The following is a 19,927-nucleotide window of genomic DNA, read 5'->3' as shown; positions in this document are numbered from 1 at the left end:
TCTTTCCTGCTATTCCCTTTGGCTTTCTTTTGCAAAGGAGGTGTCCACTCGAATTCCCTTGCCTTGAGGTTGGACTTTGCTTAGGTCACTAGCTTTTGCATGCTACTAGGGTCCTAGCAATTTTAATTCTCAGCAGACACAAGTTTGATATAGTGTTTTGTTTAGTGCCGATTCTAGCTGTCAGCCGCTTTGTTTTCTTTAAAACAGCAGGTGCCTCAAAGCATTAAATTTCTGTTAGCAGTGACTATTCTCTATGATTTCCTTTACTTTTTATGAACTGGACACTGTCATAGAAATTCACTTAAAAAAAAAAAAACATGGTTGCAGGGATGTTATAGTTAGGCTCACATTTTACACGTTCAAAACCATAGAAATTCACCAGTTAAAGTTGGAGTTGCCTCAAGTAACTATAACTTGTGCCTCCACCATGCGCAGTTTTTTTTGTCAAATATTTTCCTGCAAATATTACGTTGATATTTTCAAAGATTTGATCAAATATGTCATGAGTGCCGTAATTTGTGGGCTCATTAGCAGTGCATGGCGCGAGTTAATGTTATCCTAGGGCACGGGTTATAGATAGTTGAGGTAACTCTATAACTGATGAATTTCTATGGTTTTGTACTTTTAAAATGGGAGCCGAATTATAACGTCCCAGTAACCTTTTTTTTTTTTTTAGGTGAATTTCTATGTTTAAAAAAAAAAAAAAAAACATATTTCCTAACTATAACGTTCCTGTAACCTTTGTTTTTTTTCAGTGAATTTCAAAGGTTTTTTTAGCGTGTAGTAATTTTCATAACTATATGTTAATCCAACCACTGCCACACACAGGGCCACTGGCCATGCCCTGAGGCAAACCCCTCAAAGCACCCAACCTTACAATGTGTGTCTTCACCCGTGCGCTGAGGAGGTTGCCTGCAAGACCTGGCCAGCGCAATTCCCCCCCCCACCCCCCCCCCCAACCACCCAACCCAGTGTTGTGCGCAAATCTTTGGCCTTGCACGGTGGGAGTTAGCTGCAGCCTCTCTGGGTATGAGAGTAGTTGAGACAGGGTCTATCTGAGAGTGAGAGTGGCTGTCAGATTGTCTGCTTGGGTGTAAGAGTGCTTACAACAATGTTTTAGTGGGTGCGTCAGTGTGTGCGCGGGTCTGTGAGTGGGTGTATGAGGGTGTCAGTGGGTCTGTGAGTGGGTGCGCAACTGTCTGGGTGCACCAGGGTCTAAGTGGTTGCCTAAGTGTCTGAGTGGGAGAAATTGATTGAAAGAGAGAGAGAAAAAAAGTGAGAGAGAGTTTGTTTAGGGTTTGATGTATATTATAAATAGAATGAGATTTTTGTACAATTAATTAAAAAAAAAAAAGTATCTGTCATTTTCCAAAAATTTAAGTAATTTGTACTTTAAAAAGGAAAGGGAAGTGAGTCCGACTGGACTCGAACCCGGAGTGGTCAGTGTGAGGGTTCTCCCTCCCTATTTATTTTATATAGCCCGGGGAGGTGGCAGTCCCAGGGGCTGAGGGGGAGGCTGATGACCCCACACCTAAAAATAGTTTCGCCCCGGAGAGTTGGTGGTCGCTGAGGAGGGGGGTGGAAACCAGGAGGCCCCCAACACTCAAAAAAGAAAGTTCCCGGGACTTGGCTCATCCAGGGGCTTAGTAAAACACAAAGTGCGTGAGCCGACACTTTGTTTTTTTTATTTTTTTTTGTGTTTTTTTTTAAATATAATTTTTGTCAGATCCGGATTTACATTAAAAAAAAAAAAAATATGTACTTTTAGCCCTGGAGTGTTGACACCCAATCAGATCTCTGTATGAGATCGGGAGTGTTCACAATTCCTTCCCATTTGTATATATATATATATATATATATATATATAAAATCACCCCCCCCACCCCCTTAATTTCTCAAAAACTACTGAACGGATTTACACCAAAACCAAAAAAAAGGTAGTTTTCTAGACAAGGACGTACCTTTCTGCCAAAATTGTTGTAATTCCGTCCAGTAGTTTCAGCGCTATTGCTGTTCAAAATCCATATGGAGAAAACGTGTTCTTGGCCCCCACTTCCTGGGCGGGTCACCCTGAAACTTTCCAGACACCAGCTAATGTGACTGGCAAATGTTTTTGGAAAGCTTAGTGAAGATTTGTCAAGCGGCGCCAAAGTTATAGGCAAGTAAAAAAAATTATTAAAAAAATGCTTTTCATATAGAAACTATATGCTAACTATAAATACCTAGTGGATGTGAATGTGTGGTTTCACTTTAGCTGTTCATGCAATGTGTGCTTCCTTCCTACCTGCTCATGAAAGGTATGCACCTATCGTTGTTGTTGATGCTGTGTGCTCCTGTCTTTGCTGTCCATTCTCCCTGTGCTCCTACTCTACCTTTTCTTGCGATTTGCCCCATCCTAAAAATGTGCTCCCTGTGTGGCCCAACTCTAGTTTCTCTTGCTCTGTGCTCTCCTGTCCCAGTGGTCCTACACTGTGTGCTCCCGTCCAAGGAGTTGCTGCCACCTGAGATCTCCTCCTCCAGCCCTGCTCCTCTCGTACTTTGTGAGATTAGTCCAATGGTACGAATCCCCCCATCGTCTCTAAGTGCTTTGCGTCTCTTAAGGGGGGGAGGGGCTCTCTTTCCTGCTATTCCCTTTGGCTTTCTTTTGCAAAGGAGGTGTCCACTCGAATCCCCCTGCCTTGAGGTTGGACTTTGCTTAGGTCACTAACTTTTGCATGCTATTAGGGTCATAGCAATTTTAATTCTCAGCAGACACAAGTTTGATCTAGTGTTTTGTTTAGTGCCAATTCTAGCTGTCAGCCGCTTTATTTTCTTTAAAACAGCAGGTGCCTCAAAGCATTCAATTTCTGTTAGCAGTGACTATTCTCTATGATTTCCTTTACTTTTTATGAACTGGACACTGTCATAGAAATTCACTTAAAAAAAAAACCATGGTTGCAGGGATGTTATAGTTAGGCTCACATTTTACACGTTCAAAACCATAGAAATTCACCAGTTAAAGTTGGAGTTGCCTCGTGTAACTATAACTCGTGCCCCCACCATGCACAGTTTTTTGTCAAATATTTTCCTGCAAATATTACGTTGATATTTTCAATGATTTTATCAAATATGTCATGAGTGCCGTAATTTGTGGGCTCATTAGCAGTGCATGGCGATGGCGCAAGTTAATGTTATCCTAGGGCACGGGGCCGTGGCCACGCGAAGGAAGATGGTGCACGCTTGATTCTGGAGCTCCGGAGGGGCCTGTAATTTATCCACAGATACTGAACTTAGCCTCGGGGCATCCCACAATCACAGCGCAGGGGAGCCTGAGAAGGCATAGGGGAGCCGCGGAGCCCGTTCCGGACGCTGGCGGGCAGATCCAGAGGGAGTCGGAGACTCCGTAGCTGGTGGCCGGACCCGCCCTGAGAAGCAGGGGACTTGCATGCAGGCGCGCAACCTGCAGAGAACGGGCCCCTACGCAGGAGAAACCGGAGGTAGCATCAGCCGGCCGGAAATGGCAGCGGAGGACTGGGGAGCGGCTTCGGTGCACTGCTCGAGCCTGAGGTGAGCTTGGGGCGCGCCGAGGCCGGGGGCCCCCGGACCCAGCCTGGATTCGGCGCTAGTAACGAGGGGAGCCGGCGGACCCTGATTTAAGGGGCAACCGGTGCCCACAACACAGACTGGAGCGGGGGGGAGTGCGGAGGTGGGCACCTGGACATACCGGTTCCCTCAGAGGCAGAACTGATAGATTGGGTGATGCGGCGGACACCCGGATTCGGAGCCCCTGCGCACTGCCTCCCTAGCTTTGAAGAGCTTTGAAAAAAGAGTGGAGAGGATCATCAAACAGCAGGCGACGAGGAGGAAGATCAGGAGAGCCCCCCCCCCCCCCAAAAAAAAAAGAAGGGAAAAAAAAAGCAGTCAAGACTGCTGAATAAAGCTCAAAGAGGGGGAGGGAGGCGGGGCCCCCAAAGAACAGCGACCCGAGTGGGGTCCCCAAACAAAGGCAAGAGGAGAAGAACCCTCTGGCGCTGAGTGAGGGAGAACGCAGGAAAACTGGATCTCTGTTGAGCCCTGGTGAGCGTGAACGCCCGACTGGTGGGGGGAATCCGGGACACCCCAAGAGCAAGAGGGACCTCCTGAGCGTAAAAACGGAACAGGCGACCTCTCAGCAGTCTGTGAAGGCACAGATCGGGGGACACAGCCTAATCCGGGTTGGACCAGGAGGGGAGGACCTGAACGGAAGAGTGAACGTAGCAATAGCTGCCCTGGTCCGCGCGGCGCACCCCCCTGAACACCTAATGTCACCCAAGAACCGCCACAAAAGTAAAACCATGGACAGTACAACCCCCGCTGAACGCAGGGGAGGGGAGCCACAGGACCCTCCACAACCCACAGTACAGGACACCTTAGACAAGATCTTGGGTGCAATAGAAGATACAAAATCTACGCTACAGCGCAACATCAATCAGGTCGCAGTTGAAGTCGGCCTACTGAGGGCGGACCACCACAGACTGGTGGACAGAGTAAAGGAAACAGAGAACACTTTGGCCGAAATTGCACCACAACAAAAAGACCTAAAAGCTGAGGTGACGTACCTGGCGGACAGGGTTGCACGCCTGGAGCAAAGAGCAGAGGATGCAGAAGGAAGAAGCCGCAGGAACAATGTGCGAGTGGTGGGATTGACGGAGGGGGCTGAGGGTGCAAATATGATGAAATTCCTGGAGGAATGGTTGCGCACAGTCGTGGCGCCGGGCTGCTTGACCCCCTTCTACACTCTGGAACGAGCGCACCGGGTACCCTCGAGACCCCTAGCCCCGGGCCGGCCTCCCCCCGTGGTAATAGCCAGGCTGTTACACTACAGAGACAGAGACATTCTCCTACAAAGAGCCAGAGAGGTGGGCCCCTTTAAAGTGGCGAATGGGGAGGTGACACTGTTCCCGGACTTCACATTGGACGTCCAGACCAAGCGAGCCTCATTCCTGGCAGTTAAGAGGGCCTTAAGGGACGAGGGAATCCAATACTCGCTTCTCTACCCGGGCAAACTGAAAGTGGCAATGGACGGTAAGACTACATTCTTCCAGACCCCCGAAGAAGCGTGGGAATGACTGGAGGCTCGGGGGACCCAGGTGGGGCGATACGTGAGTGGGGATGGAGCCCGTCGATGCTCGGGAAGACGGCGAAACGGGAACCGTCTCCGCTTGGCGCCAACCCAGTCGCAGAAGGAGATGGGGGGGAAAAAGGCAGCTATAGAAGCAGCTGCTTCCATGAGCAGAGAGGAGTCACCCCTGGAGGGTTCCGGTGGAGAGTCAGATGACACGGCGGTGTCTTCCGCGGAGGGATCGAGCTGCTCGGTGATGGCCCCGAGAGTGACCCCGCAGACGGCGGACGAACTTTGATACTGGAGTACACAACGGGACCCCGAGGCGGGGAAGGAACGCGATTATGAGGCCCCTTCGGGCATGGCCCCCCCAACCAGAATCTCGTCCATTCTGACAGACTGGCGAGAACTAGAGTTAAATGTTTGATTGAGTTGCACAATTGCACAATCTTTTGGGCAGCCCTCAGTTTGAAAGGCACCCTGGGGGAAGGGGAGTTGGGTTACATATTTGTTTGGTTCGATGGCGCATTGTGGGATGTGGCTTGTCTGGGTTAGTCATCCAGGGGATCCCGACCACTGGGGCGGGCCGGGAAAGCAATGGTGCTACTGTCTCTCCGACATGGCAGAGTTTAACCTACTAACTTGGAATGTGCGGGGGATGGGAACGCCAAACAAGAGACATAAAATACTGTCCTACCTAAAAATAAGGGGTATTCAAGTGGCGCTGCTACAAGAGACCCATTTGGCAAAAGGGGAAGTGGAAAAGCTAAGGCGCAGATGGAGAGGACAGGTGTTCGCCACAGAATATTTGGCGTTTGCCAGAGGGGTGTTGATCTGGGTACATGCTGGGGTCCCCTTTGAAGTAGAATCCACCAACATTGATCTCGAGGACAGGTTTGTGGTTTTAGAAGGAAGATTACACGGAATACCGATTGTCCTGAGTTGCATATACGCCCCTAATCAGGATCAGGTCCCTTTCTTGACACGGTTATCAGGCCAACTCACGTGTGAGCGGGTGGGAAGTCTCTTGATTGGTGGGGATTTCAATAGTGTACTGGATATAGACCTGGACCGTTCTACCCCACCACTGCCCGGAGCAATGACATGTAAAGTAGCCCAAAAACTAAGGGAATGGCTAGACACATGGGGACTATTAGACGTATGGCGTGAACAGCACCCTGCTGAAAAAGATTATTCATACTATTTAGGACTCCACCGAGTACACACCAGAATAGACAGAGTGGTCTGCACAGCAAAGCTAATGCAAGGAATGGTCCTCTATGAGTATTTGGGACGTACGCTGTCTGATCACAACCCCCTACTATTGACCTGGAAAATGAAGGAGGATAGGCCCCCCCATCCCCATGTGGAGACTGGCTCCTGGAACCCTAGAGGACCAGACATATAGGGACGAACTCCGCATTTACCTAGCTGACCATATTAAAATTAATAAAGGATCCACTGATTCTAGATCCATATAGTGGGAGACTCTTAAAGTAACAACCAGGGGGTACTGTATGGGACAGACAACTGGGGTGAGACGTACACTTGAACGGGAATTGACCAGACTAGAGAAGGAAATGCATGAAGGGGAACGGAGACAGGGAATAGACGAGAAGGAGAGGTATGCCCAGGCAAGGAGAGCCCACTCCCAGGCTGAAGAACAACTCCGGTGCCACAATATGCAAAAATACCTGGCCTCACTACACGCAGAGGAGGGTAGATCAGGTAAAATGTTGGCCTGGCTGGCAAGGCCAGGAGGGGAGGGTGAGCCTATCACAAGGGTGATAGCCATGGACAGAGAGAGAAGACATAGCCCGGGCGCTATAAATGACACCTTCAAAGAATACTATACTCCCCTATATAGGAAACCCGGTGAACTGAATGTCCCCGCCCTTGATATATTTTTACGACGACTCCCCCTGCCAGCGCTGACAAATGAGGAGCGAGAGGGACTGGGAGCCCCGGTGACAGTGGAGGAGGTGTGTGATGCTATATCGCAGCTAGCACCCGGGAAGACCCCAGGGACGGACGGCCTGCCTATGGACTTTTACAAGAAGTACGGTACCTTATTGGCCCCCGACTGGTGGAAATGTATTCTGAGGCGTTGAGCCGAGGCGAGTTGCCGGCCACGTTGAGGGAAGCACTGGTGGTCCCCCTACCCAAAACCAAGTCTAAAGAGGCGTTGGTTGCTGACTTTCGCCCCCTGTCAATGCTGAACAACGATTTCAAAATACTCAGCAAAGTCATGGCCAACCGGTTGCTCGACTACTTACCCACACTGATACACGAGGACCAGAATGGGTTTGTCCCGACCCGAAGCACATCCCTTAATCTAAGGCGCCTCTTCGCTATACTACATATGCCCAGGGAAGTGAAACCTGTGGCGGGTGTGTTACTTGCCGTAGATTTCGAAAAGGCTTTTGACTCGGTCAAGTGGGATTACTTGAGAGCAGTGATGAGGCGAATGGGGTTGGGGGAGGGTTGGGTAAAATGGGTGGACCTGTTATATGCATCCCCCCTGGCTAGGGTAAGGACAGGCAGGACAGTATCTGACACCTACCCAATACACAGGGGCACCAGTCAGGGATGCCCACTGTCACCTCTACAATTCGCCCTGGCCATCGAGCTGCTGGCGGCCCAGCTGCGAGGAGATGGTATGGGTAAAGGGATACAATAGGGACAGGTAGAGCATATAGTTTCCCTCTATGCAGATGATATACTTATCTACCTCAAGGATGGAGAGACGGGACTCCCTTGGGCTTTGGAGTACTTAGGGACCCTGTCAGGGCTGCGCCTCAAAACATATGTCTTCCCCATACTGACGAACTGTGACCGCCCCATCTCGTGCCCGATGGATGTGGGTTGGGTGCAGAGGACCTTTAAGTACCTGGGCATACAAGTGTTTCACGAGATGGGGGACCTACGTGACGGCAATCTTAGAAGGGCGCTCCGGTCCCTACGTGCCTCTGTGAGATTCTGGCGTTCCCTGAGGCTAACCATAATGGCGAGAGTTTCCCTGACCAAAATGATAATACTGCCCGCCTACTCTATTACTTTGCAAACTTACCACTGCTGATCTCAACGACGTGGTTCCGCAAACTCAACACACTGATCAGGGAACTTATATGGGACGATGGCCGCAGGCGCACGGCACTCTCGACACTCTGTAGGCCAACGCATTCGGGGGGTCTGGGAGTCCCAGACTTTGAATTCTATTACTTAGCATCCCAATTACAATGGGTTGCAGGATGGCTGAGTGGAAGGGGACAACTGGACAGATACACCGCACATGGAGAGGTTGGAATAGAGAAGATTACTGCTCATATGATAAGCATGAAAAGGACCAAGCAAGCAGACAGTCTGATGACGAGAGTAGCAGCAGCGTGCTGGAAGAGAAGTGCGAGAAGAGTAGGGGTAGGACAGCCATACTCCCCGGCGCTACCGCTCTCGGTGCTGAGGGAAGACACAGATGAGAGGAATCTGGTGGGCTTGGGGCTGGGACCCTGGAAGAAGGCAGGTGTGGTGACAGTTGGGGAGCTGTTCAGAGAGGGGGTGCTGTGGTTCTTCACGCAACTAACAGAAGCGGGAGTCCCAAAGGGACAGTTCCTCCAACATCGGAAACTAATACACACACTTAGAGAACACTGGGGTACGATTAATGCAGAACCTCCCACACATAGAGTGTTACATCTACTATTGGTACCTGGTGGGGAATCCCACTTAATTGCTAAAATTTATAGGGCCCAAAATGAGGAAACACTGGATGCACTGCAGCCCCAGAGAGAGAGAGATGGGAAAGGATGGTGAGCAGGGAATTAACGGACACGGAATGGGGCAGGGCACTAGCATATCCCCGGACGGTCTATCGAAACACCCGGCTGAGGTACATACAGTACAATTACATTCATAGAACATACCTCACCCCGCACCGACTGACACTAATTTACGGTGGAACCCCAAAGACATGCCCCAGATGTGAGGACGTAAGCGCAGACTTTGATCACATGGTGTGGAACTGCCCAGAACTCCAGCAAGGATGGGTTGCAGCGCTAGCGGACCTAACACGAGTATTGGAAGTAGAGCTGACCCTATCCCCAGCTATATGCTTACTGGGTTTGAAATTGGGTATCCCACTCGGGAGGGTGAGGGGGCGCTTTCTAGACCTTGCACTGGCTCGTTATAAGAGACGGATCACACTGGGCTGGAAGTCCCCCAGGCGTCCAACAATGGGTGAGTGGAGGCGCGATGTGACGAAATGGGCTAGAGCCGAACTACAAGTGCTAAAGAGCGAGGAAGCGAGGGGCCTGCGCCAAACCCCTATGGTTCCGGCCTGGGAAGAAATACTATTAGAATGGGACAATTAGACAAGGGAAAGAGGGGAGATAGGGGAAGGGTCAGAATAACCAGTGATATGGGGCATGAAGCAACAGGGCGGGTTGGAGATTACACTAGTGGTGGAAGGGCTTGGGAGGAAGGTCGGGGACCACACAGGATGGAAAAGCGAAGGAGACAAGCGGGCATAACACTGCGCAATAGGGAGTAGACAGACTCGTCCCAAGGCACAGGTATCCAAGACTGAGTGGGTAGAGACGAGGAATTTGGGGAGGCACCGGCCCGACCTCTATGGAAAAAGAAAAGAACTTATCCCAACAATGGAGGGCACCGTCTCACAATAGCGCCATCACATTAAAATAATAGGGTTTGTTAGTTAAAACTGTTATATAGACACAAGAGTAAACTGGGTTCTCAGCACACACACGGAAAGAGTGAACATCTAAGAATCATAAGCGAGCCAGCATACTGGAACTTTAATGCTGCAAGTTATTCTTAGGGGGGGGGAAAGGGAAAAGCAGTTTGGTGGGTGATCTAGAGGGGGCTGGAAGCCGCTGCACCACTGAAGATTACCAATGTGAATTTAATGGAAACCAGTTAATGTCACTAAATGTACGGCATATGTAAAACAGTGAAAAGTTAATAAAAATATATATAAAAAAAAACAAAAAATCCTAGGGCACGGGTTATAGATAGTTGAGGTAACTATAACTGATGAATTTCTATGGTTTTGTACTTTTATAATGGGAGCCTAATTATAACGTCCCAGTAACCTTTGATTTTTTTTTTATTTATTTATTTTTTTAGGTGAATTTCTATGTTACAAAAACATATTTCCTAACTATAACGTTCCTGTAACCTTTGGTTTTTTTTCAGTGAATTTCAAAGTTTTTTTTAGCGTGTAGTAATTTTCATAACTATATGTTAATCCAACCACCGCCACACACAGGGCCACTGGCCATGCCCTGAGGCAAACCCCTCAAAGCACCCAACCTTACAATGTGTGTCTTCACCCGTGCGCAGAGGAGGTTGCCTGCAAGACCTGGCCAGCGCAATTCCCCCCCAACCACCCAACCCAGTGTTGTGCGCAAATCTTTGGCCTTGCGCGGGGGGAGTTAGCTGCAACCTCTCTGGGTATGAGAGTAGGTGAGACAGGGTCTGAGAGTGAGAGTGGCTATCAGATTGTCTGCTTGGGTGTAAGAGTGCTTACAACAATGTTTTAGTGGGTGCGTCAGTGTGTGCGCGGGTCTGTGAGTGGGTGTATGAGAGTGTCAGTGGGTCTGTGAGATGGTGCGCAACTGTCTGGGTGCATTAGGGTCTGACTGGGGCTGTGAGTGGGTGCACGAGGGTCTAAGTGGGTGCCTAAGTGTCTGAGTGGGATAAATTGATTGAAAGAGTGAGAGAAAGAAAGTGAGAGACAGTTTGTTTAGGCTTTGATGTATATTATAAATAGAAGGAGATTTTTGTACAATTTAAAAAAAAAAAAAAAAAATTATCTGTCATTTTACAAAAATGTAAGTAATTTGTACTTTAAAAAGAAAAGGGAAGTGAGTCCGACTGGACTCGAACCCGGAGTGGTCAGTGTGAGGGTTCTCCCTCCCTATTTATTTTATATAGCCCGGGGAGGTGGCGGTCCCAGGGGCTGAGGGGGAGGCTGATGACCCCACACCTAAAAATAGTTTCGCCCGGAGAGTTGGTGGTTGCTGAGGAGGGGGTGGAAACCAGGAGGCCCCCAACACTCAAAAAAGAAAGTCCCCGGGACTTGGCTCACCCAGGGGCTTAGTAAAACACAAAGTGCGGGAGCCGACACTTTGTTTTTTTATTTTTTTTTGTGTTTTTTTTTTAAAATATAATTTTTGTCAGATCCGGATTTAAATAAAAAAAAATATATATATATATATATATATACTTTTAGCCCTGGAGTGTTGACACCCAATCAGATCTCTGTATGAGATCGGGAGTGTTCACAATTCCTTCCCATTTTTTATATATATATATATATATATATATATAAAAAATCATTTTCCCCCCTTCAATTTCTCAAAAACTACTGAACGGATTTACACCAAAACCAAAAAAAAAAGGTAGTTTTCTAGACCAGGACCTACCTTTCTGCCAAATTTGTTGTAATTCCGTCCAGTAGTTTCAGCGCTATTGCTGTTCAAAATACCTATGGAGAAAACGTGTTTTTGGCCCCCACCTCCTGGGCGGGTCACCCTGAAACTTTCCAGACACCAGCTAATGTGACTGGCAAATGTTTTTGGAAAGCTTAGTGAAGGTTTGTCAAGCGGCGCCAAAGTTATAGGCAAGTAAAAAAAAAAAAAGAAAAAAAATGCTTTTCATATAGAAACTATATACTAACTATAACTACCTAGTGGCTACCGCCACTATGTTATTTATATATATATATATATATATATATATATATATATATATATATATATATATAATATAACTGAAAGTATGCCATTCCTCCTAGGCATAAAAGAGACCGCACTCCAAAGATCTTAGATGCTAAAATATTCAATGGTGACTTGTTTCGATCAAACTGTCTTCTTCGCAGCCCATAAACACCACAGTGCTTCACTTTCTTTAAAAATACATAGTCCACCCACTAATAAACATAGTAAAAATACTTTGAAATATCCCTCAATTCGATCGTACCACTTAATACCAAAAAGAGAAGACAGGAAAAAGAGCGAGAAAAAAAATGAGAGAGAAAAGATAGAAAAAATGGGGAACTAAAAGAAGCTAAACATATACAATCAGTAATAATATATATAATATTAAGTCTCCTATTATTATTATTATTATTATTATATATATATATAATTCCAAAAACAAGAAAAACCACTGCAATCCATTTCTCCTGAAAATTAAGGTGGTCATTACAACCTCAGCTGTCTTTTAGACAGACCGCAGAGGAACCGCTGTGCTGAAGAGTGCCAGTGCAGGCGGTTTTCCGCTCGTCAAATTATGACTGCTGGCAGCCCATCGACCTTTTTCGGACGGATAACCGCCAGCAGCCATACTGGCGGTCGGCGGGGAAGTGGAGGTTGCTCCACCTCCACTGCCCCGCCATCAGAACACCGCCCACCGAATCACATTCCGTGATTCGGCGTGATGGTGTTCTGGTGACGGGGTGCTGGTGGTGGAGCAGCCCCTATGGATCCCGTCCCCTCCCGGAAGATCAACGGACAAGGTAAGTTGATTGTCCGTTAGGGGAGGGGGAGTGGAGGTGTTGTGTGTTGTGTGCGTGAATGGGGGTGTGTGTGTGTGTGAGAGTATGTAGAGGGGGTGTGTGAGTGCGTGTATGTATGCGGGGGTGCTGTGTGGTTGAAAATGTGCGCGTGTCTGTCTGTTTGTATGTATGTATGTGTGCGTGCATGTCCGTATGTATGTGTGCGTTTATGACTGTGTGTGTATGTTGGTATGTATGTTGGATGACCATGGCAGTAACCGCTATGGTCATAATTCAATTTTTTTTCCCGCCAGCCTGTTGGCGGTAATACGCCACTTCTCCAAAGACTGCAAGGGTCATAATGAGGCCTAAGTGTTTAATCCACGCCAACAAACACCAACGCGTTTCCACTCCGAATCCGTGAACTAGACTCTTTGGATTTGAAATGTATTAGTGTTTGTTGCCGTGGATTAAACACTGTTAATTTTCAGGAGAAACTAAGTGCAGTGTTTTTTCTTGTTATGGAATCACAATTTGAGGAGGATTTGTCTACCTCCTATCACTAGCAGGGGCAGCTTTGAGTGCACCACGTCTGATTTATGACCATTTGTTTTAATATATATATATATATATATATATATATCTCCAACACTTCCTTAAAATGATTAAGGCAGGACTTTCCACCCGCTGGCAGTCGGACTGTCATGCAAAGGCTGGTGGAAAAAGGGCATCTGGGGGGCCGCATGAGTAGCCCCGTCGCACTTTTCACTGTCCAAATTGCGCTGTCGTACCCGGCACTCCGCAACATTGCAGCCGGCTTGATTACGAGCCGGCGTCAATGTTGTGGTGGGTTTCCTGCTGTGCCGGAGGGTGGAAAGTGTGTTTCCACCCGCTGGCCTAGTGAGAAACTCATAATAGGGCCTGCGGAGGGACTCGTAAAAAGAAGATAGTGCTTTGCTGTATATAGGGATATTTTAGTTGAAATTAATTTTAATGAAGTGTGTATATTGATTTTAATTAAAACATAAAACAGTGGCTTCTGACAATGGGGAAAAAGACACTGTAATGCGTTTGTTTCACAAAATGTAATGGTTTTCTGAACATTGATGCTCTCTGAACTCAGCATAGGTATTTTTCTTCTGTGCTTTCAGAGATAATTTTGTGTTTTGTGTATAAAATGTACTAGCTTTTAGCACACTTAATAATGGTGACTTGTACCTTAAAAAATATACAACGCCCATGAGTAAAGATATGGAAGTATTTTCAGAAATAATTGTTCACATTTTTAATGGCAGGTTAATAAAGACTCCACTTTCCGCTATTTTAGGTTTCAGGAAATACATTCATAGTCTCCTAATCTGAGCACTCTGTTGAAGATGGCCAAATGCATCTAGTTAATACGTTTGCTTTTGACTGCATTTAGATGTATAACCGGATTTTCTTGTCCCCCCATCCTCCCATACAGGCTTTTCTAGAGCGATACCTTGGTCCAGGACCCACTATTCAATATCACAAGGAGCGCTGGCTAGCCAAGCAGTGGACACTGGTCAGCGAGGAGCCTGTCACCAATGGCCTCAAGGATGGTGTGGTTTTTGTTCTCAAACGTCAAGACTTCAGTTTGGTGGTTACCACAAAGAAGATCCCTTTCTTTAAACTGTCTGAGGAGTTTGTGGACCCCAAGTCACACAAGTTTGTCATGAGGCTGCAATCAGAGACATCAGTTTAGAGGAAACAAAGTAGATTTCCATGAAACCAAGACAACGGAGGGTACGGCGTGTAATTGGAGACTGACAGGAGACTGATACCTAGGCTGCTGTGTTTGTGTCTCCTCTCTTGTCTCTAGTATCTGCATTTTCACCCCATGTTTGTTGTTGCTTTTAACACAGTTCCTTCTCATCCGTCCAGTGTCCCGGCGTTTAAACTGTGTTTGGCGGAAGAGGACTGTCTCTATACGAGGTCCTCTTTTAGGGACCCACAAAGTAATCTTTCAACTTCAAGGATTTGAGAGGGGCCCCCTCCATTTACTGTCCTTCACCTTTTCCTGCTCCTTTATCCTGCCTTCCGTAACGTGATGGGTAGGTTTACAGCAAACAACTGCCGAACAACCTCGCTATCTTGTCTCAAAGGTACTGATTACCACTACTGCACTGACTTGACTGATCATGCCCTGGGGCATCCTTTAATCAGTTTTTGGTAGTTCTTTCAGGAGCACTTGGCTGTGTCGAGTACCTGTGCTTTGAGCACTCAACAAGGGTGATGCCTACAACAGAAGGATTAACGTAGTGCCGGAAGTTGAGGGCCGCACCCCAGTTTTATCTTGATGTATATGGACTTTCTTTTATTTCAACAACATCATCGGTGCAGGCCCAAGGGCTCCACATTTCTGTCCTGGAGCATCTTGCATTTCTTCGGTCCGTCAGTGTCCTCCAGACTCAACATTTTATGAGTCCAACCTCATGATCCATGCACAGCTCGTTGAGGAGAACAGAGTCTCATGAATTGAGCGCTGCTATATGACTCCAAGAAATGTTCAATGAGGGGTAAAAAGACAACGTGAAACATCTGGCTACTTGTAGTAAAAACTGAAATGTAGCTTCAAGTGTCTGACTTTGCGACACTGATAATAACTGACCACTAATGCCCATGCGTCCGGTGCAAAGCTGTGAGGATTTCAACCAGAATCTTATATGTGTACATAATGTTGACTTTTTTTTTTATATTGTCCTTTTTTAATAGTGAATTACTGTATGTGGGTTGTTAAATTTGAAGAGCTCGCACATTCCGATTTAGAAGTGCATTTTTGCCTGATTCTGCCTTTTACTAGTGATTTCCCAACTCTACTGTCTTCCGAAAACTCATTTTAAGGAAACTCTGAAAAGAACGTGAAGTGTTACAGAGGCCACTCTTTAATACAAAGGGTTGACTAAGCAGTGTAAGAATCTCAACAGAAGTTAGGGCGGATGATCTGGTAGCTGTACTTCTTTCAACTGGTCATCTTATAATACACACCTCTTTTCCTAGGTTGTAAATTCTAAAATTACACCTGAGATGAATTTCTCTGTCTGGCTTAGCCTACTCAATCACAATCTGACTGTGGCACAAATCTGTAGCCACTCTAAGGATATTGGAAAACAAACTCTGGCCCTTCAACTAGAATTACGTGTTTTCCATGCACAATTTAAAGGAGATGGCAGTTTGTGTAAATCAGTACGGAATGGATGAGTATAAGATTGTAATCCTAATCTTTTTTGTTTGTCCCTAGTATAACATTGACCTCTTGCTGACCCCATTCATTTACACTGGCCACTCACATTTGCAGTTTATAGCTCAGTGGTTTAAACTTCTACATTTTCATCATAGTTACGTTGGGCATTCTGGTTGTTTTTGTTACTATGACTTCATTTGGTTCCTCTTCCTCTTTTACTTTGGACTCAAGGTCAAAACAAACAGCTCTGACATGTCGTTTTAATAAATTGACAGCCGATTTCATTTTTTTTTTTTTAAATCCTTCAGTGAAACTGTTCTCTAGCACTGTGATATAATAATTTTATGATACAGTGCACGGTTACCTTGACACAAACCATTACTTACATAGGTTGTTGTTTCTCTTGAGCAAGCCTCCCATTAAAAATAATTTGTTGAATGTGTTTACTATTAAAAGCAGAGTGAAGTATGCTAGAATATGTTGCATTATTACCTGTGTTCATAAGCAAATACATTGAAATTATGAACTAAATTCTGAGCAGTATATGGTTATAACTAGACAGATAATATTTTGGTCTGCGTCACAAATTTAATTGGTGAAATATAGAATCTGTACAGTAATTCAGTGCTTTGTGAGATTTTTAATGGCGCTGTTAGATTACTGTAAAAAGTATATTTAACTTAAAAACTATTGGGTTGTCAAGATTATACAGAAAGCCATTCTTTGCAATTTGTCCCTGTAATACACGATCTGTAGAACTTAATTCCAGGCTGGGGCTATCGAAAGTTAACAAATAAGAAAAGACGGTGTAACAACAAATTTCTTGTTTTTGTTGTTGGTTTGTTCACGTTATTAATGGTAACTTTAGGTTGTCAGGCACTTCCAGAACAGGAACCTCAGTATTCTTTGTCGAGTTGGCTTCTTGTTGCTGATTACCTGAATGGTATCCGTCATTCTCTCTTTCCAACATTCTTTTCTGAAAATGTCTTTCTGTAGTTCTTCCCTGCCTATCAAGCGCAGGAACTTCTATGTTCGTTCTATCCCTTTCAATTACTTTGATATTGTTGGATAGCATTGGTCATTCCAAAACCCTTCTATGCTATTTTTTTAAGTCCAGTGGACTTGGAAGTAAGTTTTGGTTAAAAATGCTTGACAGACATTCAAGAATTGGTACTGTTGGTGTGTACTGCTTTAGCAAGGACTCGTCGGGCCTAAGTTGATAATCCTAAGGGCTGTCACTGCCATGGGACTTCACTGTGATTTCATAGGGTTTTTTTCTAGCACTAAAATCTTGTTTATCTTGTTTTCATATGAATTAAAATATGTCAAATACATGACATTTACTGAAGGTTTTTGTACCAATTAGTTTTTTTTTTTTTGCTATTACAAGAGGTTTACATTTGTGGTATGGTCATGGGTTTTATTGTAAATTAATACATAAAGTGAATTTCCCTCTAAAGTGAAATAGTTGAGTTGAGAAGGAAAAGCACCTCTTTCTTTAAGGGCTCACTTTTCTCTTTGTGTCAGATGCTAAGATGTACTTCTGCCCTCCCCATAGTGCATTTTTGCCTACTTCTTTATCTCTGTAGAACAATACGTGCCATTTTTCATGCAAAGGTAGAAATAGTTAATGTATTTCATTTGCATTCGTGTTGGTTATCACAAAGTATTGGCACCCTTTCTCCCAATTCATTGCATAATTTGTAACCGTTCTTGGCCTTAGTTTTTCAGAGTTATTCCTTTGATGGACAGAAATGACAGTAGGCAACGTGTTTGTAAAAACTCACTTTAATTTTACCCATTTCTAAATTTTCACCAGCAGCCAAAGCTTTGCAGCTGTTATTCACCTATCATCTTGCCTTCTCTCTTTCTATAAGATCCAGTAATCTCCCTCTTGGCACTTCACTGACCTTCATTGTTATTTCCTCTTGAACTCGTGGGCATTTTCTGTTGCTGTGCTCCTTTTTACCATGCGTCCTGCCTGGCTATGAATGCTTCCTCTTTTTCAAACCCAATTTAATTATGTTTTAATTTTCAATAATTCCTTGATTTTCTTCTCCACTTCCATGTTTTCATTTCTTTTTTTTTTAGTAACTTTAAATCCGCCTGGTCTGGATGGATGCAAATGAGCATCCTTTCCTGAAAATGTCAATCAGTTTTGAGGACAGAACTTTTCATTACCCAACAATTCCTGTCTGGTAATGGATTCCTGCCACCTCTTTATCAGAATCTCACCCTTGTTTATTTCTCAACCCTTACGTTGACAATACTTTAGAAATGTAAGGATTTCCTGAAAGGTTTATCGTGTGCGCAAGAGTCTGTAAAATGCTAGATTAAGCCTCATATGTAATGGCTCCCTTCACTCCAGGCTATTCAGGCGCATTTTGAAGGGCCTGGTTTCCTGAATTTGCTTTCAGCCATCCTGTCTCTAACCGGAAGTTTTCACTACTTGTGTTTATCTTTCGTGTTTACTGTTTCCTCGGTCATGTTTTTTTCCTACTTGTAGCTGATTTAAAACAACAGTGCTCTCCTTTTCCTGGAATATGTAACTAGCATTTGAGGAATTACATTTCCTCTGTAGCTAGGGTGGAACTGTAATCCATACCATTCATTTAATCTCTTCTCAATGGAAGATTTGAATACATTTAGATTTTGAATTGAGTACTTACTTGGTTTCTTGTTCTTAGACTCTACTTCCAATTCTCAAATTGAGCGTTCTTTATTGTTAGATACCTATGTCTGCTAATTTGGGTTTCTTGGGTGGAAGAGAACACCGATGTAGGAAGCATTTACTGTGCTAAATCGGAGAAACAGCTAAATTCCTTCACATCTTTCTGCTCCAACTCTCTGAAACACTACATATTGAGGGAATATTATTTTATTTTGTTTTAAAAAATTACAAAAACACTCATGAGTAATTCTGGTCTAGGAATGACTTATTTCCTTGCAGTCAAGCATTTTTGCAGGTCTGTTTCTCCTCTTATAAAGCCGTAAGTCGGAGTGAATTGGTTGACTTTGCAGTGTGGAAGGCCTTGTCACCATAAGCTGGTGGAGTAAATAGTTATGGCACTCCAATCCATTCTGCTAGGTGGCAGGCACATCATTTATGGTGATTCACATCACATTTCAACCAGTCTCCCAAACACCTGCTGCAGATCATGTAACTTAACTGTCTGACAACCTTTTTATTCATTATGGAGCCAACATGCTTTAGATTTTTCCCAAACTCTCGACTCATGCCTCAACATTTCTGGTTACCCCTCCATATATTACCCACCCCATTTTTCGTTCTGGCCCACCATCATTTAGAACATTTCTGCTGACACTGATTTCTGCTGACTCTGAATTCTGCATCAGTGAATAATTGAATCCACACACATTTCTATTGTGCGCAATCAAGGGCAGCTGTGAAAGACTTTCAGTCGTGTGAGATTGTAACGTAGTTTTTCAACTTTTAAGTCTAGGATTATTTTTTTTTTTTTACCCAAACTGATTTTCAATTGTGCATGCTTGTAGAAAATTGTAAAATGTAAAAATTGTTTTTTAATATATATAAAGCCTGTTTTTACAGTTTGCAGTGAATCTAAGCATTATGGCCATGTTAGAGTTGTTGTCTTTTTCTTAAACCTAGAAACTAAAACTACATTTTTTTTTCTACAAAATAAAACATTTGAATTTTATTATTTTTTGTGGTTGTTCGTCATGTAGATGTATGTTTATTCAAAAATATGTTACTCGGAATTTTATACTTTTTTATAAAGACGGTATGCGATTGAGGTTAAGTAACATCTTTTGCTTATGACTCTCAAATACCATACCCAAGAACTAGCTGTTTATAGAGGAGATTTAGTATTTATACCCTGGGTAGTCTTTTTTTGTCATGAGAGGAAATGGGAATTCTTAAAATCCCCTAGAAAATGAAGTATATATTATTATTGTGTTTTTCACATTTCCATAGTGCATTCTTGCCACCGACTGGAAGCATGGTGCTATACACAACGACTTATAAAACAGCAAATTATCAATAAATTAAGTTTAAAAAGACTAGTATAACACCACTTCACTATATCTTAGTAAAAAAGCCTCAAAGATGGATGCATGCAATTCTCAACTTATATGTTCATCC

At 44.7% G+C, this 19,927-nt stretch overlaps 1 protein-coding gene across 2 annotated transcripts in view; it reads left to right on the top strand.

Annotated features, from left to right (window-relative positions):
• The window catches only part of VANGL2 (VANGL planar cell polarity protein 2), a 198,702-nt gene extending 179,221 nt beyond the window's left edge, over positions 1-19,481 (top strand). For both annotated transcript variants that reach the window (XM_069217907.1, XM_069217908.1), the window contains exon 9: positions 14,062-19,481. In XM_069217907.1, coding sequence (XP_069074008.1) covers positions 14,062-14,322 — 261 coding nt within the window. In that variant the 3' untranslated portion in view covers positions 14,323-19,481. The remainder of the gene's footprint in view (positions 1-14,061) is intronic.
• Positions 19,482-19,927: the final 446 nt, after the last annotated feature.

Source organism: Pleurodeles waltl, chromosome 12 (genome assembly GCF_031143425.1).
Source record: "Pleurodeles waltl isolate 20211129_DDA chromosome 12, aPleWal1.hap1.20221129, whole genome shotgun sequence".
Taxonomy (NCBI): Eukaryota; Metazoa; Chordata; class Amphibia; order Caudata; family Salamandridae; genus Pleurodeles; species Pleurodeles waltl.
Note: the sequence above shows the minus strand (reverse complement) of the source record. Positions and strands in the feature narration are given on the sequence as shown.